This window comes from Falco peregrinus, chromosome 4 (genome assembly GCF_023634155.1).
Source record: "Falco peregrinus isolate bFalPer1 chromosome 4, bFalPer1.pri, whole genome shotgun sequence".
Classification (NCBI taxonomy): Eukaryota; Metazoa; Chordata; class Aves; order Falconiformes; family Falconidae; genus Falco; species Falco peregrinus.
Window position 1 is genome coordinate 33,332,192 of NC_073724.1, and position 27,385 is coordinate 33,359,576.

Genomic DNA, 27,385 nt, shown 5'->3' on the forward strand with positions numbered 1-27,385 from the left:
TTTTTCCTTATTTCTTCCTATCACCTATTTTCATCCCCTCTTGTCTGTGACTTTCTTTTTTTCCACAGCTTACCATTGTAAAAATGTATTGCTTACCTCTTCAACATAAACCTTTCACTTCCCTTCTTTCATACAACCCCCAAGCTCTTCTCTCTAATGAGCCTATCATTTCTTTTTCTCACCATCCTCCTGCTATCACCCTTATAACTCTTGCTTTCTGTACAACATCTCCAGCAGCAGCTCCAGCCTCCATGGACTGTGCTTCAGCACTAGAGAGAGATGTCTCTGCCATCAGGACATCCAAGGTCCACAGCAGAACATTGTTCCTTGCAGAGCTGACCGGAAAACTGGAGCTTATCCCTATAAAGTGTACATACTTTAAAAGCTTATTTTAAATAAGTAAAATAAGTAAACAAGGGCTTTTTTTAAACAATGTCTTGGAATTTAGGGGAGCTGAAGTATGTATATTTAGGACTTTATGTGAAATCATCCCTTTTTCCCTGCCCAATCACGAATGTCCAGATAAAGAAACTGGGCATGATTTCTATGCAAGGGGCAAACGACCTTTTAAGGCCACTGAAGGTCTGGTGTGATCAACAAGAACATCAGTGAAAGAAGAGCTTCCCAGCATACAGAGGCAGTATGGGAAGAGAATGCAGGAGGTAGCCACAACAAAACACACAATTTTTAGGCTGGCTGGAGTGGGCTGGCATGCCTTTCTTCTGACCAACATGCAGATATCCACAAAAACATCAAACTCTAACACTGAAATGTTTTTCTCGCATTGTTTCTCTAACAGAAGATAATGATCCTGTAGCTGCTAGTTTCTTTCCCATTACCGGACAGCACCAGATAACAGGCTGGCTTTTCTGATTCCAAGTGGAAGGCACAAGTGAGCCTTCCACTCAAGAAAAAAACAGAGGTTTTTAAGGGAAAGCCTGTGCTTTGGAAGTGCCCATGGTCCTGCTGATGCAGCTTTCTACACATACCTGGTGTTCCCAGGCGAGCTTGTGCAATGGTTAGCTTCTCATGAGGGGCTTGGCACTGACAACTTATTTCATCTGCAAATGGAGCAGGTGCCATCGAAGTCTGGCAGGAGGAAAAAAACAAAGTAAATTTATTTTTTCCATCAAGTGGTTAAAAAAGAACCATTTGACTGTGGCAGGATGCTGTAACGAGGCTTAATGCTGTTTTTTTCTCTGGGGATTTTTGCTTTTTGGTCACCCCTGAGCATACACAATTCATGCAAGGTAAAATGATGAGGAAAATAAAGCTTTCCAAACACATCATGCAACCTAGATCTTTGTCTCTGTTGAGAAACTGAAGCATTTTTGAGATGGGTGCAGGTATATAATTTTTCTGTTTGCAGAACAAAGTCAGGTTTGTTGCCTCAAGCAGTTTAGTCCTTGGTTTGGTCTCAATGACTCCAAACGCCCAAGATGCAAAACGTGTTCTGCTACCTACAAATAATAGCTGTAAAAATTAATTGGGATTTAGAAAGCTGCAAATGAACCACCTCTTCACAAGCACCAGTTCCTTCCACTGGTATCAGTACAGATAACTGGAGACTGCAGGTTGTTTTGTTGTGGTTTTAGTCAGAATGTTGTATAGTTTTGAGAAGCCATTCAAATTAAAGGCAAGGATGCAGCCAAAAGTCCCACCTAACTAGAGCTAACTGAGCTACAACTCCTTTCTCTGGTCTGACACATACGGTAACAGTACTAAAATGGTCTAACTGTGATCAGAGCACCACAAGGGTACTTGCTCTGAAGAGCTTAGAACCTAAAGATACAAGAGACAGAGTGAGGATGTATAAAGAATGATGTGGCATTTTCTGTCAGGAAACTTGATTACAGAAATTGTATTTTCTGTCAATGCTTATGTAGGAAGTTATCAGCAATCAGAACCTCAGGTATTTATTATCCGCCATATGATCTGATATGAAAAAACATGCTTCTACTGCTCTCGGCTTGATATATTTATGAAATCATAGCCGAGTTTCGGTTTGCTTTGTTTTTTTGAGATGAGGTGGTGGTTGAGACAAGCCAAAGGAAATCTACTACTTACTTTGCCTCCACCATGATTTAACTGGGACTGCGTGGCCTTGCAGCTGTGGCTTGGCGAGGTTTTGACAGTGACCACTTCTGTGATGTGCAGTTGTCATACCAGTTTGAGCACCCAAGGCTGATCATAATAGAATGTCTCTTTTACACTTTTTTTCAGCTTTTAGATGATGAATGCTTAATCACTGAGCATTTATTTTCTTTAGTATCTCTGAGACAGTTTGAGACGTGATGCCTAATTGCTGCTGACCTCTGGACTTGTTGCACTGAAAGCTCAGAGGACAGTAGTAAAACAGCAACGAAGACTTGAAGATTCATATCCAGCTCTTTCTGCTGATTCACTATTCATTTTGTTTACCGAAAGCACTAAAATTTTATGTTGATTTCTTTTTTTTTCTTCCATTTTTCTTTCCTTTTTTTTTTTATAATCTCAAATGTGGCAGGAAATCATCATAATTAGTATCTTAGTGATGAAAATCACAGCATCTCTGCACAGACCAGGTTAAAAAATGGAGAAACTATGACCAAGTCCAAGTTTCTGTCTGGGTGTCACAGACGGTAACTGTTCATCGGGCCACCCATGCTGCACAGTGTAGAACATTACACATAATCATACTGTGCCAGCTCCTTCCTTTATTTTCTAAACACTGTCTTTTTGCTTCTGGCTTTGTGATCACTGTGTGCTAACCTGTCTTTTTATCCCCAAGCAAGGTCAAGTTACACGGCAGCCTATACAGCCTGATTCCTGCTGGGATAAAGAGGAAGGCAGAAATGTTAAAACAATAATGGCTATGGTCTAAGGCCTGCAACTGGTAATCAGATCCTAGCTTGGCAGAGGCTGTTTCCTTGGAGATTATTTGAAGAAAATAGGCCTGTTTTGCAGGAAGATATTTTTTTTCCCCACCAGGCAAACACAGTGGTGCTTTTCATCCATGAATGCCTTTGCAACACCAAGATTTTTCATTTGGTCTCTGCTCAATGGAGAACAACCTCTGTTAGCTTCCCATCGGTCCAGCTTTTGTAAACGCTCATCATTAAAGCTTGCTTTATGGCTGAGGGCTTAAAACCAGAGCTGTCAATATACCCATTACTCTGTGACCTCTCAGTCACTGGATATGAAAATACAAGAAATACAATAGATTAAAATCTGCAATACTCTATCAAAGCCACATAGAGAAATGCATAAATACCATGTGATGACAGATGAAGGGAAATGCAGCAACAGCTTCTCAATGAGTACCCAATGCTATTTTGTTTTATCTGGCCTAGAAAAAATGTGACTGAGCTTAACAAAAACATGAGTAAGCTGAGACCATTCAGTTTCTATAGAAAAGCGTAAGATAGAACATTTCAATAAATTATTACAAATGAAATAATTTATCAAACCTCTTCCAGTTAATATATAATTACTTGTATTCTTTCCAGTTTCTTGTCAGTAATAACTGGAATTAGGAGAGGACAGCAAGTAATATATATAGCAGCTTCTTCATTTTGGTTAATCCATTAAAGTAGTTTTAGAAGTTTGTTATAGTCTTGCCAATAATCAGATGGTTAGACAAAGACTTTGTGCAAATGTACTTCTGTCTTTCTCTGACAGATTTTTCCCTTCATCTGTGCCTTCATTATTTTCTATGCATTTGCATTTTGCGATTCGTCAAGCAAGTCAAATTAGCCTTGTGTTTTGGACCAAGGTAAGCTTCTGAGATCTGCATCACCCTGTAGCAGGGTGCTCTATAGCCTAAGTGTGAGTTCAGTAATGAATTATCTCATTTTGTTTCTTCAGCACCTGCCGCCTCCTTGTATTATTCTTGTACTGGAAGCTTCAGTAAATTTATCCATAGTCACCTATTCCCTGCTTCTCCCTTTCCTCCTTTCAGTCACGTTTTCCAGGCTGAAGAGCTTTACCTCATTTATTTGTCCTTGAATGGAAGCTGGTCCACAACTCCAATTATTTTTGTTGCCCTTCTGTGTTAACTGCAAGGTGGTTTATACAGTGTTTGAACTGATAACACTTCCAGTTTCTAAAGCTTTAATTGCTAGGAATAGAAAATTATTTACATGGTGCTCACACTTTGTGGTTATCTTTGATGACGAAAGCACCTTACATCTAGTGTCAGCAGGGAGACATTACTTTCATTTAAGCAGTCCAAATGCCACACAATTACTGTATTATTAACATGTGATGTCTAGAGAAAGCCTATTACATGTCGTAAATGAGAAGTCATTGTAATATTAGGATTCATTAGTGATATTTACTTCAGAAGATGTTAAAAAACTCTTGCAATGCAAGTCCTGTTTCCTGGGAATGAAGATGCTGCATTCAATTATAATTAAATTCATTTCCTAAAAATGAATGTATGCAAAAAATTTTATCCAGTAACTGCTGCATATCAGAAGACATTCATTCCATGACAAGTTTAAATAAGTGTCTTATTTGCATTCTCACAAATTTGCAAAATAACTGAATGATGATCAACAAACTCCAAGACATTAAAAGATGGGAGGTAGGTAAAGGGGACTTTCTACCAAATGCCTCACAGCTCCATTTGTACCCAGTAATGTCAGTGTAACTCCCAACTATACATAATGAGACAGTAGCCCAGAGAGGAGAGTAGAGCGTGGTAGGCAGCCCCAAGCTGGCTCTGTGGCAGGGATGCTTTATGAAGAAACCCTCCATGACAGCTAGAAGCAGCTTATTTTCAGGTGTATCTTGGGGCTGCCGTTTTATTATCACTTCACAGTCTCTTAAGCTGTCATAGCCATTTAACTTAGCTGCTAGTCAGCAAATAAACATTCATAGCTTGTGTTTCCAATGGATTAAAAGGGAAGTGGTCAGTGATTTGCAGAGGAACAGGAGTCATACCACCGAAATAACAAGTCAGAATCATAAGCAACTCCACACCCTCTCTTTTGCTTACAGCCTGTACTAGGAAATAATTAGTTGTGCTATTGTTTGTCTTCTGTATGATTGGTTGTTGGGTTGGGTTTTTTTACACAGCAGCAAGGAAGACAGAAATACTTTCATAAATGGGCAAATGTAGACCCATCTATGCCATAGTCCACCTGCCATTATAACTCTGCCTGCAGGGTACTGCATGCAACATGTGCTAATGGAAGGAGCTACTCCGTCGTTGATTTTTTTCTTTTATTTTGATTCGCACAGCTATACTACCTCCTGCGCCACATGACACAGAGAAAAACATCCTCTTGGTACAGAGAATGGTTGTATTGTCATCTAAGATTTTGCTGTCCACAGAGGTCTAAGAAAATTTCAGATCTTGATCCAGTACAACTACACAGGGAAAGCTTGGTAGAACAGGCTGGACCTGTGCTTATAAAACAATTAAGCTGGCAGGCAAATTCTGTGGGAGGTCTGATGCTTTTATCTCAGAGGCAGTATTTAAAACTGATAACTGATTTCACAGGAACAAACCACCTGTGTGTTTGGACTCATATGAAGAAAGATTATTTGGGGAACCTGCTCCTGACGTTGGCAAACAGTAATTACAGAGCAAGAAACGCTGACATCAGTTTTAAGGAACACTGAAGAGAAAACCACTATGATTGAGAAGGAACCAAAAATACGTGCTGAGTTTCTTAAGTATGAATACTCTTTGCAGATGGAAAGACCATGTTAAGGACTACCAAGGTCTTCTCTTAGAGTTCAGGGAGTGAATGTCATGGAAAATGAAAATCATGTTGTCTCATGTATTACCTTTAGTAACATTGATCCAAAAAGGTAAATTTATGAGCAATTCAGTTGTAATTGAATGTTACTGCTGGGTGCCTCCAGGTACATTTTTCACAAACAGTTCCAATATTAATGCACGTATCAGAAGAAAATCTAGTCTGTTCTCCCACAGTTCTACTGACTCAGGGAGGTAGATGTAAACTAAAAATAAGGTAAACCAACCTAATAAGAACAATAACTTTTTAAAAAAGTAACTGTTTTGCAAGCATTCCAAACTGCCTTATTCTCAGTTGCTCTTTCTGGGCTTTATCTTCTATCAAATATACTTTGTTCATCATTAGTATTAAGTCAGTAACAATTAAGTGCAAGGTGCAATTACAAATTGAAGATATAATGGAAGATGCTTCCACTGCCTTTTCAAGAAGCACAATGATGCATATATGTACAGATGCATAATTACGAAATTAGAACAACTATTATATAATCTAGTCTAATATTTGCAAAAGGCCAGAGAACTTCATGACAAGATTCCTGTGTGACAGCCATGACTTTTGACTGAACTGGAACACATTATTTAGAAAAGAAAATCCATCCTAGAGGTAGGACAAGCCCCAAGTCAAGCACAGCGCAAGTGAAAGAACTGCCGATGAAGCACCTCAATCTCCATGAACACCAGCTGGAAAAGTGACCCTAAACTAGCAACTTACCCACCTGAGCCTGCTCCCCTGGCACTGCTGGAAGGAGCCCTGCATACAAGTGATCCCAGGCAGGACTCTGTGGAAGAACAAACTGCAGCTAAGGCAGCATGCAGCCCGTGAGCTTAGATGTCCTGCTGGCTAGAGACTTAGCCAAGCTGTCAGATATCCCAGCACTGAGAAGCGATATGCAGTATTTCAGGATAAAGAAGTATGCAGCACCCTCAACAGGGCACTGGTTACCAAGTAGCAGCCTGCAGACGCCCTCACAGAATGAGCAAGTTGCAATGGGACTGCAGAACCAAACTGGCTGTAGTGCATTTGCAATTCAAAGCTGAATGGCAGGTGCTTGCTGGCCCACAAGTAATGCTGCAGGTTGGCCATCGTCAACAGACCAAAAATGTGTAACCACTGCTCTAATGCCACTCTGTGTTTTATTGATCAATCTAGAAACTAGAGATAATGTCAGTTCCTATGATTTGGATTTCTAATACCCGTTTCTTTTTACTTGTACGTTACTATGCACACCTGACATACGGCCAAAAGGATCTAACTTCAGCTTTAACAGAGGCAAGGGTTAATCTACTGAAATCAACTGAGTTGTAGCTAAGCTACTGGATGAATCTGGCCTGGTATTCAGTCTCTGTGTGTGCTTCTACATAAAGATACTTAACGTCTATCAGATGTAGGCCAGCATTTTGTATAAACCATTACTTAGAGAAAAAAAAACCATCCTTTTTTTCCCTCCTGCACGGGAAGCAAGTACTCTCTGCAGTTCCCCAGCTGGCAGGCAGAAGCACCCTGGGAAGAATTATTTTCCCACAGAGAGTACACTGGGCTTCTCTACCAGATCCCTCATTCATCCAGCTCCTTTCACAAGAGCTTTTCACCTTATGCCATCTGTCTACATGTGTGTAGGAAAAGAACGCAGATTACGTGGAAACAAAGGTATTACGCGGAAACATTGGGATAGACAGTTCTGGCAGCGCTGCGTGTCTGTGCACAATCCTGGATGTGTGGTTATACGCTACACGTTCTTCTTGCCTGTGTAGTTAGTATTGGGTCCTGTATTCTGTATTTCTTCTGCTCCACATCCATCTATATGTTAGGTTTCTTTTTCCATTTTATACATACATTAAGTTATAATGTTTTTGTTTTGGAGAAGGGAGCAGACAGAATCTCTTTACAATGGTTTTCTACTCCTTTTTAAAGGATATGATAGAAACCTTCATAGTAATGACAACAGCACAATTTAAGAAATTAGTAATATTCTCCTAATAAAACCTGCTTCTAAAATAGCATTGCATATACGCATTTGCAAGCAGGGAATGCAATACATAGAACGTAATGTTTTCTCCCTGTGTTTATCTGTTGTTTGTGAATCTTGCAAAAATATCTGTAGTTCTGAATATCTGATGAATACATATTACAACATGTTTTTGCAGAGACTATGGCATTTCAGAACATATACAAACTGCATGTCCTTTGATGCAGTAGAAGGAAATCACAGCAGATTTTTGGCATCAAGAGGCAATTATTTATTTAAGTGCAGCAAAGATCGCTGCATGTCCCCAAGTGGAAACCACGTTTGGCATGCTTTTATGGGTTTGTGCTTTTATGTAGTAGCCAACGTTTATGAAAATTAAAATTAATCCAGAGTAAACACCAAACTTGTAAAGGACCAAAAAGATATTTGGTCAAATAAAGTAATTTTGGGTTCCTTAAATGTAAGGCTATTTACATATACATTTATGCTTAGTGCCATGTTGAAGTAAACAGATGGCAGACTCCCTAAGTCGTAACATCACGTGAGCAAGAAACAGATGCATGTGACACTTTTTACCCACAATAAAACCCCCTAAATTCATCATTAGCCCCTCTGATTAAAACTGCATATGCCTTTCAGTGATACAGGAAAAATAAATATGAAGAGCTATGGAAGTTCATGAAAATATCTGAAATAATTCCAGAGGTTGCATCAGACCCTCTTGAAACTCTGTTTGCAAATACAAAAGGAGTAAGGCAACCAGAATGAAAATATAGGAATGCAAGGCATGCCCACTTCTATTGCAATTACTTCAAATTTTGTGCTTAACATTTCATTGCTTAACAGCAGCAACAAGGAAATTGTTTAAAGGAGCCTAGTGCTCCTTTGAAACCATTATGCAGCTAGCTCCAGTGAGTGAAAGTACCGAAGCATGCTCCTCTACCCTTCAATAACACAACATTTTTTCAAATATACTTTAATAATTTGAAAAATGAAATCAATGTACTTTCATTTCTTCCAAAAAAATCAATAAAATAAACAAAATGGCTAAAGCAGCTGATACCTAAAATTATGTGGGAGCTGTGATCATCATTTGTACCTGAATCCCATTATCCAAAGTATTGTAGATTCAGTGGCCCTGAGATACTTGATCCTTAATTCCTGTTGAATTGTAAAAGTCTGTAGCCTCTGAATCTCAAGACAAGTATAAATCTGGCCATGGGAGGAGGCACTAGGATTGCCAGAGTGAACATCAGATGGCCCTGATGCTTACAGTGCCTTGGCAGAACATGTTTTATCTGCCATATGGATAGGTCCTAAGTCTCCAGCTAGTCTGTCCTTGCAATGGTGATGCTAAGCAGAAAAAACTAGTTGGGTACTTCCACACAGGGCCCCAATGCCATTTCCTGCACAGGAAAATGGGATCTGGCCGCAGCTTGAGCTGCCTGAGAACAGGTGTCCAGCAGTAGCATGGATGTCACCTAACCATGACCTTGGGAACAGTCCGGTCAGTATTCCTGGGATCATATTACTAAGGAGACAGCAGACAAAGCAAAAAGCACCTATCTGCTTCTTTAAGTCTTCTTGAAGATAGATTCACTTTAAATTCATGAAAACTGCTGTTTAATTCCTGCCCGGCCCTCTATCCACCAACATCCCCACAAGCACAGGCCAAACAAACTGTCGAACTGTCTACTCCCTCTTCTCCCCTGTAGTTCATCTTGGCTAATTCAGGTGGCTTTCTGCTTAGCTGGCTTCTTAAGATTCCTCAAGTTGTGCCTGACTTTCCCTGTGTGTTGCAGAAGAGCCTGTGTTCCTGATTTAGGCTCAATCCCACATTAGACTCAAAGCGCAAGTACCGCGATGGAAACTTACATTTCATTGCCCTGCATGCCCTTAGCTGACCTAACCCTAAGGACTTCAGCCAGTTTTGAAAATAAGACATCAGTACCCAGGTCCCAACAGTACCTTCCCAGATGTTCCTACTGAGGCCTGTGTTGGATGACAGAGACATGAAATACAAGGAAAAGAAGCTCTCAGCATGTTCAAGGGAAAGAGAATACCAAACAGTAGATTTTTAAGTCTGTTTTCCAGTAAGTTTCAATGTGTATTCAGTTTTGCTTTGTCTGCAGTACTGTCCTTATAAATTGCCATTGTTTCCTTTTATGAAAGACACTATCTGGAATTATCTTCCTGAGCAAAGTGTGTTGAAGTGCCTGTTTCTTTCAGGGTGAGGATTGCTAATCTTTGAAGGAGCTGCCCACACCTGGGACCAAAGTCAAACTCTTGATCCCAAGGGACATAAATAAGTTATAAAAAAAATAAGCAAATCCATTTCACATGGCTTTGTACTTACTCTTTGGTATTTCCTCCTACAGTATCTCTGCCATCCAGTTAAACTGAGAGCTTGCCTCACTTATGAGCCTTCTTAGTACAGATGCATGCAAACAAAACCTAATGCCGGGATTCCCAGGCTGAGATCCACAGCCCAGCAGTGCTCTGCAGCTTGTTGAAAGTTACCTGGGGGCAAGTGCTGTACCTTGAATGTGCAGCATGATATGTCCATTAGCGATGTTTATCCCACTTAAAACAATGAAGGTCCCTGTGGCCAAACCACAGGTATCCTAGGGTTTAAATAGGACAAGCAATGCTCACTTAAAAAAAAATGGAGGGGACAGTAATAGATGAGAAAGTGGCCTAACCCAGCAGTTCGGTCCCGACAAGAAAAGGATAAATGCACAACTATACAAACCCAGATGGGAGAAACATTATTTGTGGGGGGTTTATTCTTGATTACAAAACTGCTAAAATCACCGCTACAGATAAAGCCTTCAACTCTTAACTCGTTTGCTTCTGTGTAGTGCCTTGAGACTAAGGTACATGTGTCACTCAGAGAGAGATTTTCTTGGCATTCAGATACATGGAAGTTGAGAAAGTAAAGAAGGCAAAGATTAAGTGAGAGATGGACCAGGGGAATTGACTGAAGCACGAATGCTCATTAACACTCCATTGGTTAAGAAAACCTGAAGAGTGTCTTGGGAAAAAATTAATGGCAATTTATATCATAACAGTACTAGGCACTGGAAAACATCAGGTTTCAATACACGTTGAAACTTACCTGAGAATTGCCTTCAACATCCCCTGTTTTCCTGCTCTTTGAAGGATACAGGGGTTTTCTTTAGTCCTACTGTGACACTTGCTGCCAAGCTAGCAGACTCCATAGCCTAAAATCAGAGGATCTAGTGGCAGATATCCATTAAAAATATTCACAATTTTAAGGCCCTAAATAATAATTCCTATTTTAATGAAAAGAATGACAACCGTTTCACAAAAGAATTAGTCCCCTTTTCATTTTCTAAAATTTGAGCTAATTCTGTAGTTATATTTATTTTTCTTAACAAAGATTTCTTGTTAAAAATGAGCCTATAGTAAGAACTTGAAAGCCAGACAATTAATTTTAGAGGCATGTAATAACCAATGTACAGCATTAAAGAGTCATCTGCAAATACCACAGACTTTACTCACCACCAGTTCTATCATTCTGAGGTACCAAAGCCATCCTGAGGTCCAGGATAATAGAATGATACTAAAATGTTAACCCTCTTTCATTTATATTAATGAAGTGACTTGGTTACTGGCCACCACTGTACATGCTGCCTGCAAAGGAGTGGGATCAGAGAAAGTATTGAAAATCTTAAAAAAGATCAGATAGGAGCTTGATGTCCATATTATTAGATCATCTGTCAAGGCACGATTCACTTTAACTCTTCAGGACACCAGCTCTGAGTTCTTCTTACTTAAGACATAACTTGGCTACGCTTGCTTACATCACTCCTTATGAACATAACAAGGTACAGTGTATTGCATTATACTTTACCAAGGCAATTATTTTTTTTTGCCTGAACATAACATAGATCTGCTGACTGACAAAATACCACTTCAGAAGGACACACTTTCCATAAAATGTCTCCATTGTCCATTACTGGTACTCAGAAAGATCTAAAACTTCATAATGAATTCCTGTTTTATTCGTGTACTCCAGCTGTCACCTTAATTTCCACAGAAATTATCGTGGAATGCATGATACTGTAAATACTGGCATCATATTGTCACTTCTTTCTTTAAAATCTTTTAAAATGTCAGACTACATGGAATAATATATTCAAACGGGTTGTTATAGCTAAGCTTTTGACAGAGAAATCTTAGACAGCCTGTACGAACACACTGCAGTAACAACACGTCAGCTAACTTTCCCTATTAAAACAGCTCAAAAAGCCTTCCATGAACAAATTAACAGCCTTCTTTAAAGTTGATTCTAATTATAACACCAGCAAGTGGAAAACATTAATTTAGGTCAGCTCCAACGACTGTTACTATTTCTTGTCATATCAGAACAATGTCTCAACTATAGTGTTGGATTTAATTACTGAAGTCTGATGTTTAAATATGTTTTAATTAGGACTGTGACTGAATTCTGGTCTTAAATGGTTTAATTCCCAGTACTAAACTGTTGCATCCATTGCGCACTTTTACACCCCGACACTGTCCCTGCATTTCTACATGTGCACGGATGTATTGTTCTTACTATTTTTCTACCACCTTGCCAATGGTGCATACCACGTGGGGGAAAGGAGCAACCATTCCCGATGGGAATATTAAAAGGTTTAAAGAAGAAACAAGGAAACATTCCAATTCTTTTAAATCAGCACACGGAAAACGGGCCGTTCTCTGAACCTTAACTCTTGGGGTACTGCAGCCTTGTAAAGTTGCCTGCACGATCCGAGGGAGCCTTCCCTCACCCTAAACCAAGGGCCTGGAAAGAAGTTTACTTTTACTACCGCTCTCCCGGCTCTCCTTCACCCGCCCACCCACCCACCCACCCCTCAAAACGCAGCGCTCCATGGCTCCCTTCCTCACGCATCCCGAATCGAACAGGAAACTCCTCACCGGGCTCTGAAACTGACAAAAGTGGGATTTACCACCCCCGGGTGCAGCGTGCCCGGCCGAGGGTGGCCCGCAGGGCTCCGCGGGAGGGCGGCCGAGGCGGGCCGGGGCGGGAGGGCGGCCGCCTCAGCGCCAGCGCGGGCCGCGGCGCGGGGAGAGGCCGGCACCGGCCATCGCTGCCCAGCCGCCTCCTTTGAGCGGACGCTGCTCCTCTGCCCTCATCAGCAAAGCCGCGCAGCTTTTTTTATTGTAATACGGCTGCTCTACCGAGCCACAGCTTCCCGCTACCTGAGCTGGAATCGCGGCTCTGCACCCCCGCCACTCCACGCGAGCCGCTTGCAGATGGCGGCAGACCTCGCCACATCCGTTCCCAAACGCACCCTTACCGGCCGGGGGCTTATTATTTTTATTTATTTAATTAATTTTCGCTTTTAAGACAGGGCCCAGAAATCCTGCCCAGCAGTCACTGCACACCTCGAAGTCCCCGCAGGACGATGCGCACACCACGGGCAGCCCGGGCGGGATCCGCGCCCCAGGGCGCGGCAACAGCCCACCCCCGCGGCAGCCCCCCCTCTGCCCTCCCCCGCGGAGGCGCGGCGCTGCACAAAGCGACCTGCCGTAAGGCGGCCCCGGCCTCTCCCGCCCTCGCCCCCCCAACGGCCGCCGCGCCCTCGCCCCTCACCCCGCAGAGCCCGGGGAGGCTCGGGCGGGAGGGCCGAGGTGGGGCCGAGCCACCGCCCGAGGCCAGGCCCGACTCACCAGGCGAGGCTGCGGGCAGGTGTGCTCCAGCTCCTCCATGGCCTCCGAGCGCCGCGCCTCAGAGGGGGATTTCGGGATACCCGTTTCTGACTCAGCATCGGGTGCGAGCGCTGGCTAGGCCGGCAGCAGCCCCAACCGCCGCCGCCCGGCCCGTCGGGCGCCGAGCTCCGCCGTCACGCGTGTGCTCGCCCCGCGGGGGGTCTCCTTGTGAGCCGCCCGGGGGCACGGCCGCCGCGCGTCGCCATGGCAACCGGGCGGCCGCCGCTCCACCGCCCCCTCCGCGCGGGGAACGCCGCGTCATTTGCATGCGGCCTCCTGGTTGGCTGCTGCCCCCGCCGCGCCACCGCGGCCCCCGGCGGCTCCCCAGGCGGCCCCGGCCCCCGCCACGGCGGCGGCCCCGCGGCGCTGCGGCCCTCCGCTGCCGGGCCGGCCTCGGGGCGCCTGCGCGGGTCCCCCACACCCGTGTCCTCCCGCGCCGGGGCGGGGTGCGCCCTCCTGAGCGCCGGCGGGCTCGGCTCCGTGCCGCGCACCGAGGTGTGCCGGTGCGGCGTGGGCGTCTGGGAGGCACAGCCGCACCGAGAGCCGCGCTGGCGTACCGCCCCCGTAACCCGCGCACAGCCGCGCCGCCGGGCCGGGCGCCGCTGCAGCCTACGCCTCCCGCGGGCCCGCCGGGCCCGGCCGCCCTCGGTAACTCCCTCACGGCGGCCCGCGGGGAGGTTTGGCTCGTTCGAAACTGACCGCGGGAGCGAGGAGGGGCGGGGGAGGAGGCGGCGCGGGCGGGCGCGGTGCTGAACGGACAGCTCCTGCCGCCCCGCCCCCCGCCGCGCCGCGGGCCCCGGGCAGCGCCCGCCCGCTTCAGCCCTCGGGGGCGGCGAGGGGCTGGGGGCGCCGGCTGGGAGCGGGGCTGGGATACCTGGGCAGCGCCGTGTGCCACGGGGTTTGCTGTTGGTGACATCAAAAGGATGCAGGGGACGGGGGTGTGCTTCTTTCAGAAATACACGCTCAGTTTGACTTGGGCAGTGTTTCTAGGCAATGCTTTTGCAGATTTGCGGTACTGCAGAAATAAAGTCGCTTTTTCGTGAAAGGCGTTATGTAACAGTTTCAGCGACAATGTAGTTCGGCCAAGAGACGGATACAAGGATGCAGTTGTAAGGTAGCAACTCTGTCCAAACACAGCGAGTGTTTCTGCCACACCCAAGCACGCGACAGTTCCTAGGCCCTTTGCGGGGACCCTGGCTAACGCCTGCCTGGGAGTCACCACCACACCTTGGGGCACGCCGTGCCACAGCTTCACCGGGCGCTGCGGTGGCTTCGACGCTGCTGAAGTGAAATACCCAGCCTGCTTACCCTCAAACAGCAGGAGACTACAATCGAGAGAATATAAAGCCAACGCTTTATATTAGTTATGGTTCACCTAGATAGATTCGTTACGGTGGATCCCAGGAGTACCTAGCTGGTGGGCACTGTGAGCGTGGCTTTGAAAGCATCAGGCTTCATCAAAGGACACAAACATTTGAGGCCACCCAAAGACAAGAGAATTGTGCCTCAGGGTCATTCCCTAGGACGTGAGAACTGAATTTCAAATGTCTTACCTTTTGAACATCTTCAAATGTAATATTACATATAATATAAGAGCTATGTGAAAGGGAAAGGAGTAAGTGAAGAAGAGATGAGAAAGAAAGTAGAAAGAAAAGATGTGAAAAGAATGAGACAGCAGTCAAGAAGAAAAGAAAGTATGTGCCAAAAGAGGCAACTGAGCAAGAAAAACAAGTAGCCAAACTAACTAAATCTCACAGCCGAATCTCTCATAACTATGTTCCTTTATTGTTTATTCTGTGAGGACCGCTCACATATTGTGGAAAGCATACTCGAGGAAAATGATTAAACCATGGTCAATGAATGCAGCACTCTACCCCAAATCTGCCACTCATTTTCTTAAGAAAAACATTTCCAGGAGTGTTATGCTGTTAGAAAACTACTTGGACAGCGTGGTTGAGCAATGTTAGGACTACAGCAGCCAGAGGTAGTGGGTAGCCCTTTTACAAACCCAACCACGTAAGCCAGCTCTTAAAGAGAGCGGTGCCAGTGTGCTGAAGGAGCAGCACCAGGTACAGAGGTATCCGAGGTCAGTGTCCAGCCCCCCTGACCGGGCAGATGCATGGCAATAGGGGTGAAAGGGAGGAAATTAACCTTCTTGTAGCTTAATGATTGCCAATAAACGGCAATGTAAATTACCTTGCCTTTTATTTCCTTTGAGCACAAAGGGTGAATTTCATCTTTGCTTTCATGCTGAGATTTTGCTATTGACTCCACCTGCATTTTGATTTGTCTTCTATAGAGATAAGTTTTTTCCATACACATCTACATCTTTAGGAACAATGTCTCTCTTGCAGTAGTGTTACCACCTAAGTCGTGCCAGAATTTCAAAGTGGAAGTAAATATTTTTCAGAGGTGCAAATGAAATAAGCAGCAAGAAAAGTACTTTTTTTTTTTTCCCTTCTGTTTGAACAGCATGTCTGTCATGTCTATCCAAATGGAATTTGTTGCAGGCCATCTTGGCTGTGATGATCTTAATCAATGTATCAGATGTCTTGAATAAGGTATCCTAAATTGCATCTTCTAACTGTGGGGGCAAAATGGGCTTTCAAAAGGCTGGGTTATGTCTTCTTTACTCTCTAAAATAAATAAAAAATAAGTTTGATGGCAGAAGCTCAGCAGATGGTCTTCTGTAAATCCTTACAAGTCAGCCAACTTTTAAAAGAACAGTGGAGCAAGAGTCATGGGTGGGAAGGTTCATGCATCTAATCTGTTTTATGTAATGAAATATCCTGCACCAGGCTGAGTATAGTCTCCCTGGCATCCTTCTGTCACTTCTGAAGAAGTAGCAGGGACATATAGCCACTGCCTTTCATGACTGAGCTCTTGGCAACAGCTGCTTGGGCTCGAATAGACATCTGATGCATAAAAATCCTGTCCCAGGGTGCATAAATTAACATCACATACAAACAAGCCAGGAAACCATGATCCCACTCCTCTTAACACTAATTCCAAGGTCTGAATTGAATAGACAGCAAACAGAAAAACATTCTTAACCTTTAGGAAGGTTCTGTCTGCTATGTGGCAAGGCTTTTTCTACAGGGAATTTCAGATTACAAAAACAATTCTCAAAATACGAAAAATACATATAAAAAAATCCTCTCCTTTCTCAAACTGAACGTATTATGCCTCTCTGAGCTTCATGGGCAGCTGAACATTAGAGAGGCAGATATTCTGTGTAGATTCTTCTGTATCTTCAAGCCCTATTTTTTAAATATCTCCCCACTTTTTTAATAATAATATTTAGCCATTCATATTTTAAAAATCTTTTAGTGGAGCACTGATCAGTGCCCACAACTGTAACTAAAACTTCAATTCCTTGTAGACACACCAGTACCTATAAAACCTCCGTCGTGCTTTTATCATATTATGCATGTTATACAGATTCTAGCAAACTAGTACTGGTAGGCCAACATGGCTGAAATCTGAATGTGAATTAATGTGCCCACTTCCCTCAGAGGGGTTCTTTTCTCTTTATGTGGTGGATTAAGACAAGCAAGAAGTTTACTTCATCAAACTTACTACATCCAGGCTCCTAGCTATGCTGTGTACACTAGTTGCATCCTTACCTTAAGGCAAAAATCCCTGGAAGAAGCAACCCGTACCTGGCAATTGTGAATAAACCCATTAAAGACCTCAAACTGCTCAAGCAGGGAAATGATATGCATTTCACAACTACTTAATAGGGAGTGCTTTCTGCTCCTTCTAATGGTGAAGCAGTGATATAGCCTGCTATCTGCAGCAGAGTATAATGACTTACATCCAAGCCACCTGCTAACAAGATATTTTGGCTTTATTTTGTAGCAGATTAATAAAATACTATGTTTCTATGTACATATCTACATGTCGCAGCACTCTCCAAACTATCAAGCTACAGCAAGGTCTTTTACCATCTCATACCAGCACTCTTTATACCACTCCCTCTGCTGCCTTCTCCTCATCTCCACTCATCCAGGGCCCACACTCTCTCCTCTTGCTTATTCTTCTCTCCACTTCTTCCTTGGCTGCTCTCTCTTCATTGGGTCTCAACCACTTAACAGCACCAGCCACATCTGCACTTTATCTACATCGAACAACCCACGGCCCCTGAAGCCAACCCACAGTTGTATATTATAAATGATAATTAACCCAGCTGCATTCCTCTACTTCTACGTATCTACCTATCTATGTCATTGTCATTATTTAACCCTGGCTGGTAATTAAGCACCACACAGCAGCTCACTCACTCCCCCCTCACCCAGAGCGATGGGGAGGAGAGTTGGAAAGGAATGTAGAACTCGAGGGCTGAGATAAGAACAATTGAATAATTGAAACAGAATAAAAATGGAAGAACAATAATAACAATGATGACAGTAACAATTATAATGAAAAGGGGAAGGGAAAGAATAAGATCCATAGGGAAAGGAAGAAAGGAACACGTGGTGCACAACACAACTGCTCACCGCCGTCAACCGATGCCCAGCCAGTGCCCGAGCAATGACCTGCCTGCCCCACCAACCCCCCAGGCACATATACCAGGCACGGCGCCCCATGGTATGGAATGCCTCTTCGGCTAGTTCAGGTCAGCTGCCCTGGCTGTGTCCCCTCCCCGTTCCTTGTGCCCCTCCAGCCTTTTCGCTAGCAAGGCCCGAGGAACTGAAAAGTCTCACATCAAAGCCAAAACACAGCACCACGCTAGCTCCTGAGAAGATAATTAAATACATCCCAGCTGAAACCAGGACAGTCATACTAATCCTAGACATGCTAGAACTGATAGTCATAAAACAGCAGAAGAAGACACCTTATTGCTGAGATGATCAATTAGTTAAATCACATGGTTTTAGACTGAGATTAAAACCCCACAATGGTAGATTTTTTTTTCCCACTTGCATGGGTGGGAAAAAAAGGGAGAGAATGAAAGGTATGAATTAAAATATACTCTGTTGGTTTTCACCACCTCCAACACTATTGCTTTGCTGGTTCAATGTAATGTTGTTTGATACTGTAGCTTTAATTAATTTTTAAGTTGTAGTTCATCATTCCAGTGGAACACCCAGTGCTTACAAATGACCACCTTTTTGTTAGAATACATCAAAAATATTTCCTATTTATGAAAGAGTCTTTTAGAGTTGTATACGGATTAAATCCATGAAGTTTCTTTATATGCAATGACAGTCCATAAATTATGAAAAGCAAAACCATAGGATTTGGTATAACATAATCTTATAGCTGGTTCTTTCCATAATTCCATAGTGGAGATGTGTTTCTTAATAAAAACTATATTCTCAGGATATTTGTACAGAATCAAATTAGTCAGTCTTTATATAAGAGTTTGATTAAAAATGTAATGTTAATTCCAGTACGGTTTATATATACACATCACCTGAAATCCATAAATTCTTGAAAATATGGCTTTTTATGATGGCATTCATCCATGCTTTGTAGCACTGTTTTGAGTTAGTGGGGTTATCTACTTTGGGGTAAGTTCTTTGTTTTCTTTCTTTTTATAATCACTTTAGAAGAAAATGGTGAGAAATTATGGTTGGTGTTACACCAAGAGGGTATCTGTCTTCATTTTATTTTTCCACAGTCAGAGAAACAGTCACTTAGTGTGGGAAATGCTAGGTCTGTCTGTCCTGATATTATATTGTTCTGTTGTCCTTGATAATTTTAACAGTCAAGCTTTTAATTATTGGGTTGTCAGGGGAGGATGAGAGATTTCCAGCAGTGGGACTCTCTTGCAGGATGCACAGAGCACTTTGACTCACTAACCTCTTTTGGTCATTTCCTACCCAGAACCTCAGCTATTCTAGTCAATCCACTCCTACCACTGTTTGTTCTTATTAGAAAGGTTTTCTTCATGTCTCACCTGAGCTGCAGTCTATTGCCCCTGCTTGCTTTTTCTACTGGACATAGAGAATAGATTTACTCTCTTTTGCTTTTTGTATGACTCTCATGATTAAGATTTTGAAACAATACTTTCAGGATTTGGAGTAGAGAGCTGACATTCAGCAGGTAGGTTGGTATCTTTGTCACATCTCCCATGACTTTTCTAGACTGAACTGCCCCAGTTGCTGGAATAGTTTCTAATAGGTCACATTTTACAGATCTTCTCATTATCCTCCCTGTTCTGTTTTGGGTTCTTTATAGGTTTCTTGCAGAGTGATGCAAGCACAGTACTACAGCTGCAACTTTAATGCTATTAAGAAACATAATGCTGAATATTACAGATCTCTCTGCTTTACATATCTCAGTATAAACTTCACCTAAATGATTCATATTCTTTGTCCTTTTTCTTACTGTTACAGATAAAATATAAGAAAAATCACTTTCCTATTCATATTTAAACTACATTGTTATCACTTCTTTCTCTGTTTCCCCTCTTCTGGCTTTCTAGATATCCACTATACTGTTTCCCACACTATTTCAAATGCAAACCTGCCAAGTAAAACATCAACAAATCATACTGTAAACTGCATTCAAGTGATTGTTGGGCACTCGTGTTTAATATTTTGGGTACCAAAAACTTAATAACTGAAGGTTTTCATAATCTGGGGAGACATACATATTATATTTGAAACAAAACATGTACTTATTCCCTGTAAAATTATTATCTGCTAGCTAGTTTAGCTTTTACTATTTATTGAGAGTGTTTGAGCCTAAGATCTTATTTCAGGTGCTTATAACTTTGCCACTTTTGAAACTTTTGATCTGACACGTTACTGGCTGGGCGTCTTCTACCCACTGAGCAGTTATGGACAACTTCTACCAGCATAATGCAGCTGTTTCTGCAAAAGAGACTGAGAATACCCTGCAGATATTTTGGGGGCTTTTTATTTGAAATATTTAAGTGCTGTCATGACTGGAAGAAGGGATTTGATATTTGTTTGGAGACACTCCTGATGGTGGAGTGCTGTTTTCTATTTTCATGGAAATTGGGCAATTCTGGTCTTAGATATAAGTCACTTCCTATGTGTCAGGACCCTGAGGGCACTAAAAGACCTTGATGGCTCTGACAAGCCTGACCTGGGGCCTCCACCCCACACCCTCTGGGGATGGGCTCAGGGGACCTACTTAAGCTTCACACCTCCATGCTTCCTTCCCTGAAGACCCCCTCCTGGGATCTGGACCTATAACTGCAGGCTAATTTCCTGACTTGACCTTGAACCTGCCTCATTTCTGTAGACCTGCTTGATGATTCCTGGACTTGACCCTAACCCTGACCTGCAGATTGACTAAATGGTTTGACCTTGGACCTGCCTCATTGCCATGATCACCTTATGATCTGGAGTCTTGGTTGGGCTGGGTCACCCTCTCCCTTTCTGCTCACCTTGCTCAGGTACTGTGGGACTGGGTCCTGGCTGGTGAGGACCCTGACCTGCCAGCAGTGTGACTCCCCCTTGCCTCTCGGTTTGCCTTTTCTTAAGGAGCAGCTCCCTGGCAATGTGTATGGTATTAGTATGCCAAGTATTTTCTTGGGTTTAGCTACGAAAGTATTTGGAAACCCAATTTGTTACGGAGTGGGGGGTGAGGAAACCACAACCCCACAGACTTGTTTTGTTTTATAGAACAACTGTCTATGTCCGGTCTTGGGACTTGGAAACTCTAAAGGCCTCTTCCAGTAACAGCTTCTACCATTTTGCCTAAATTAAGGCAGATCAAGGCACTAAAACTGATTGGAAGTACTTTTTCTCCCAGGTTCACTGTTACCTTCCTGCCAGTGTACATAAGGAAGAAGGAAAAGTGTCCAAGTTGGACTTGAAAGGAAGGAAAAATTTGTGACTTGCTGGTGCTGGAAAGAAGGATCAGATGCCAGTGGAACAGGGACACACAGGGATACGCCTGAGAAGCACCACAGAATACTGTTTGGTGGATCAGACACAGAGAACCCCAATTTGTCATCCACCACTTGAAAGACTTTCTACTCTCACTTTCCTCTTCAGGCTCCCCTTTACAATGGGAACTCTTACACTGTGTCTAAGGCATTTGTACACTGTAGCGATAAGGTTTTTAAATAAAGAAGCATCAACTCCTCCCAAGGTATAAGACATAAGGAGGCTAAGCATTCTGCTTTGAGTGGGGCACAAATAACATGCAGTAAAAGAAAAACTAGGTCACACCCTCTAGAGTGAATCTGGAAAAAAAAATTAGGAAACAGGACAACAAAATATCCTTTTTTTAAAAAAAAATACCACCTCATTTAGTCAAAGGCTGTACTTGCTACTTTTTTAATAAGCTAATTTAAATAAGAGAGGAAGGGGAAAAAAACAGAATGAGGGAAGATAAGATGTAGACCACAAAGTATCAACTACAGGAAAGGAAGAAAGAACCTCATATGTTTTCTGAATTTACGCAGTAAAACACAAAAGCCAAGTTGTCAGGCTTGTATAAATTCCTACCTGTCTTCAAGAATGTAAAAATTATTAATCCTTTCACTGAATAATTTCAGTAAAGCTTTTCAAACCTTACCAGTATGTACTTACCATGCTATGGAAGTCCTAGGATTAATTTTTCACACTTTGCTCAGATATGATACTGAAATGAGATTATTGTCATTTGTTCTCAGATTTAGATTGGATATTACAAAAAATCTCTTCACTGAAAGGGTTGTCAAGCATTGGAAGAGGATGCCTGGGGAGGTGGTTGAGTCCCCATCCCTGATGGTACTTAAAACACATATAGATGTAGCACTTCGGGACACGCTTTAGTGGTGGACTTGGCAGTGCTAGGTTAACAGTTGGACTTGATTTTAAAGGTCTTTTCCAGTCCAAACGATTCTATGATTCAAGCACAAAATAGTGCTGGCATTTCTGTGGGCTCTCTGATGTGTTTGAAAGGGGGTGGTATGGGCTGTGTCAGGCATGTTCTTTTTACCTTCGGATGACTCAAGAGGAGTGAGGCTTCACCATTTTCAGAGGAGACCTCCTAGAGGGCTCACAGAGCTTAAAAAGAGAGGTGGTAGAGAGAGAAGGTAAAGCCACCCCACAGATTGTCCTGATGCATGGAACAGGATGCTGTGGAGTCTCAATCCTTGAGTTTGCTCAAGCTGTGTCCAGTCAAGGTTTGACTTCTGCTCTATCTGGGCCTGCTTTGACCAGGAGGATGGTGACTAGAGATCTCCAGAGGCCCCTTCCAACCTGAGTTATTCTAAGATCCCACACTTGGACAAGCTAGCTACAGCAAGGAGACAAAATGTTTTATGCTGTGGTCTTAAGGGGAAGAACACTTACAGCTTAAGGGCCTCAGTAAATCTGGGAAAGGTAGAAAAAATGGGGGAAATAGTTACGGTTGAAAGATGGGAAAGAAAGTGGAAAACCATTTCCCAGTTTCTGTATTATTACTTGTGGAGTAAACAATTTCTAAGCAGGTCATGTATTTTTGGAAAAAAAAAAAATGTAAGAATGAGGGAATTAGTGACCCTTAGTAACAGCTAAACTTCTGTAGTTTCACTGTCTGAGCACAGTGAAATGTTAATGAAATGATACCAGAAGGCCAAATATATATATGGAAAGTGATTCAGTATGTAAGATTTTGTTATAATAAATGAAGGGCTATGGCCATGCGACTAGGTTGACATGGGATCTGTGCCAGTGCTCTGAACGCATTAGTGAGCTTTATTGACCCTGACCACGCGCAGCTGGGGTGTCCCCATGTCCTGCTGCCCAAAGGCCAAAGAGCCCCACTTCAGTGCCGCCCTGGGCCTTCAGTCTGTGCCTGAGCTATGTTGTAGGAGTGGGTGGCTCCAGATGTGTTGCAGCTGTGCCTGGCCATGGACCCTCCTGATCTTGACCTTGGCCCATGGGCTGACTTGCTGCTCTGGCCTAGGCCTGCCTCATGGCCACGCACTTGCCTGGTGATCGCTGGGCTATGCCTGACCCGCGTTACTGTCACTGTGCCTGACCCTGACTTCTGTTCCTGGCTTGCCTGTGGTGACGAGACAAGACAAGACTTGTTTGATGACCTGGACTCTTGGCTGGGCCTGCCCAGCTCACCTTGCTGTGGGCTGTGGGCTGGCGCCCTGGGTGGCAGGGCCCCTATCCCACCAGCCACATGTTGTCATCTCCCTGTCCTTAGGGAGCAGCTGACCCTTGCTGCACCCTGACAGCTAGCTCAGGCCTTCCTAAGCCCTGAACTGAACACAGTGGGGCCCAGCCCCTGGCTGTGTGGGGTCTTCTCTGGTGATTCCTCCTGTGTCATCAGCCTGACCCTGGGCTTTGGTGTCCCTGCCATGCTGGCCCCCTGCCCAGCCCCAGCTCCTGAGTGAACCCTCTTCCCAGAGCCCAGCCAGCAGCCTCTGGGGGCTGCCCCCCAGGGTTCCTGCCACCCCCAAGTCCCCTCTGCCATAGCCCCTTCCCAGACCCTTGTTCCTGCCCTGGCTCAGTGCCCACGAAGTGGCCCAGTGACAGCCCACAACAATTACATAACTCTACAGCAAACCCCTTGTGAACCCAGATCTCTAAGGCATGACAGCACACCTTGTTTGGGGGAGGGGGCTGCTGCCAGGGCCAAGGGCACTGACAGCCCCAACCAGCCTCGGCCAGGACCCCTGCCCTCTGCATGGGGGCTCTGAGCTCTGGCCTGCACCGTCCATCCTTGCCGGAGCTGGGCTGTAGGAGTGCTGCTCTCCAGCTCAGCCACAGATGTGTCCCTGGCTCCCTAGCTCCCTAGCTTGACATTGGACCTGCCTCATCACTATGGACTCCTCTGGTCATCCCTAGGCTGTGTCTGATCCTGGTCCCCAACCACAGGCTGACTTCATGGACCTGCCTTATCACCATGGACTTGCCTGGTGATCCCTGGGCTGTGTCTGACCCAGGTCCACCACTGGATCCAACCCTGAGTCGTGTTTCTGGTTTGACCTCAGACTTGCCTCATCACCATGGACTTGTCTGCTCTGGGTTCTGGGCTGACGCTCACTCCCACCCCTGGGCTGCCCTGCTCGCAGTCCTCAGGGGCTGGGGGATGAGGTCCTGACTGTCCTAACAGGCTCTCCATGCTGGGCTTCCCTTCCACAGGCAGCAGCTGGCCCTTGCTGCTTCTCCACGCCGTGAGCACAGCCTGCACCAGCAACAATCCAGCAAGACAGAGTTGTCAGGATTACAGCTAGACTTTGCAGCCTCTCTTGATACTGTCCTCCTTTATGCCAAAGAGATGTGAAACGGTGAATTCTAAGAGTATTCACCCATGGAAGCACATTTGATCTTCAGCCAGGTCTTGAAATGTAACAGCCTCTCTGCAATAACGTTCTGCTTATACATTAATTGTTAATTTTTGTGCCATTGTAAAAGAGAGCGGTGAAAGTAGTTAAAACAGACTTTCATGCTGTGGCAATAACTGTATGCTCTTGAATACCACTGGCATCAGATTTAATTCTTAGACATTATAATTATGTAAGGGCTCATGCTCTGTGAGTTTGCTCTCACTTGTCTTCCCTATTTAATTTACACTATAATATTTTGTACTTTCCTTCTAGGCTTGGATAGGAATATTGTGTTAGGCAAGCTGGTGATGACATCCTGCTCTGTTCCAGTTAGTGTAATTCCTCCAGTTCTGGTTGAGTTACTAGGATTTGCTGTAATTTAACTGCAATCAGAATTTGATGTGTGTGGGTTTTTTTTTTTAAAAAAACAAACCAAAACCATCTCTTGATGTTCATTCCATAGACCTTTTTTTCTGTCAGAATGGAAATTGATATGTTGCTCTAGTTTCTATTTTGCATCTGCATTTCAGATCCTTAACAGCCTAATAGCAACTTCATTCTCTTCATCCTGATGTTAGCAGGTAACTCAGGAAATTAGAAAGAGCTGTGTAGTGAACAAAAGGCATTTACAGGCATGGTAAGCAAGGAACTTACCCTTTGAACACGAGTGTCTGCATTATCTTTATTGATAAACAAATGAAGCATCTATTTCTTCCTATTTCTATCAGTTAACTACCTGTGAAAAGATTTTAAAAGAATGACCTCTTGGTAAGTAATCAATTGAGGTTTTATTTTTAATTTACATAACCTGTGCTCCTTTAGGAGTTTAGTCCCTTATATAGTTAAGTAATTCATGTTGAAAAGTCATGTGAACAGCACAGTTTAAGCAGCTTCTGAAAGGAAGTAGACAAAGCTGGATCATATTAAATGTAAAAACTTTAAGTTAATTGAGTGATAACATGAATTAATTCAGACCAATGTAATGATTAAGAGTAAGAGAATTAAATACTCCACATTTGTAGGAGATACACACATAAAGCATATACATTCATATCCTGAGCACTACCATACACATAATTCTCCACAAAGATCATCTGTGCTTAATGACATGTTTAGGCATTTTGAATTAGACATAATACAAGTGAATTTGCTACCTCACTGTAATTCATGGTTTACTTGCATTCTGGTTTTTATACCACCTCTTAGTTTCAACATATTTTTTCTCCATCACCAAAAAAATTACCAACCATAAGCTTAATGTCTAATGTCTGAATCTCAGAGATTTAACTTGTTGTCATACTGTCTTTGAGATAAATCAAGCATGCCCTAGACATAAAATGGAAGACAAGAATAATCCTCAATACTTTGTCCATCTAACTTAGGTTTGATACTATACTCCATTTGTACTTTCATATGTTAATATATAATACTTTTCATATTATTTTCAAGCTCTTGCAATGAGTTTACAGTATTTTCTATTCATAACTTACGTATTTAAACTACAGCTCTAAGGAAACAACAGGGAAAAATACATCTTTGTCACCTTTTGTTGAAATCTGGGAGTTTCCTGAGCTTCCTCTTCTGTACCATGTTTTTGGCTGTCTACCATCTTCGTTACCGTGCTTTTCTTGCACTTTTTTCTGCAGCTATGACACTTCCCTTGAGAGAACGTTGGATGGTTCTGAACTGCACAGCAGAATTGCCATTTCTTGTACTCAATAGACAATTGAGCAAAGGTCTCGCCAAGTTGTTGTTGTATGACTGTCCCAAGGGAGTTTAAAGATCAACTCAAAGTAATCTGCTGTGATAAAGCCATTCAGCAGAGGAAGTCCCAAATCTTGCTGGGTTCACTTTCTTTTCCAAAGCAAAGTGCATGTCCTGCCTCCCCACCCCCCGAGCATTTAAGTATGCTTTTTATGCTGTGCTGTGGGAAACAGATGCATTCTTGTTATGGCCAGAGATGAATGTCAGGATTGAACTAACATTCATGAAAAAGACTTTTGTTTGATCTGCACTGTCCCACAGTGGAGCTATAGCAATGACTTCAGTTCGGTAAATTAACTGTATCACTGTGTACCGGCTCAAATCATGCATCACCTGAACGACAAACATGCCACTGTTTGCATGACAGCTGACAAAGAGTATTATTTTATTTTAATCAAAAGCATTAAAATCCAGTCAATTTAAAATTCCAAAGCATGTGAAAGCTAGGTATATATGAAATGTGCAGTATCACTCTAATTTTATTTAAACTGAACAATTTTGTGACGTGTATTTTATAAATGTTTCTTTATCATGGCTTAAATTGAGTAACTTCTGAATCTGAACCCCACATCACGCTTAGTGATGTGATCTTGTTTTGTGCATGTGTTTAAAAACAGAAATAAACCAAACAGCTGATAAATGCACCAAATGAAAGACTGTATGTAGGTGTCTTGGCCTAACTGGACAGGTAGCTAAACACCACAGAGCCACTTGCTCACCCACTCACTGCCCCCCCGGCCCCCGCAGTGGGATGGGAGAGTGGGGGAGACAATTGGGGGGAAAAAGGAAAAAAAAGAGTAAAATCCAGGCATTGAGATTAAGACAGCTTAAGGGAGAAATGGAAAGGAAAATAATAATAATAAAGAATTGGAATATACAAAACAAGTGATGCACAATACAGTTGCTCACCACCTGCTGACTGATACC

General features: G+C 43.3%; 1 protein-coding gene across 1 annotated transcript in view; it reads right to left on the bottom strand.

Moving 5' to 3' along the window:
* Nucleotides 1-13,680, bottom strand: part of PCYT1B (phosphate cytidylyltransferase 1B, choline) — a 32,296-nt gene extending 18,616 nt beyond the window's left edge. The window contains exons 1-2 of the mRNA XM_055801202.1: nucleotides 13,420-13,680; nucleotides 990-1,089 (exon numbers count right to left, since the gene is read on the bottom strand). Of these exons, the coding sequence (XP_055657177.1) occupies nucleotides 990-1,089; nucleotides 13,420-13,458 (139 nt within the window). The 5' untranslated portion in view covers nucleotides 13,459-13,680. The remainder of the gene's footprint in view (nucleotides 1-989; nucleotides 1,090-13,419) is intronic.
* Between the last annotated feature and the right edge of the window lie 13,705 nt (nucleotides 13,681-27,385).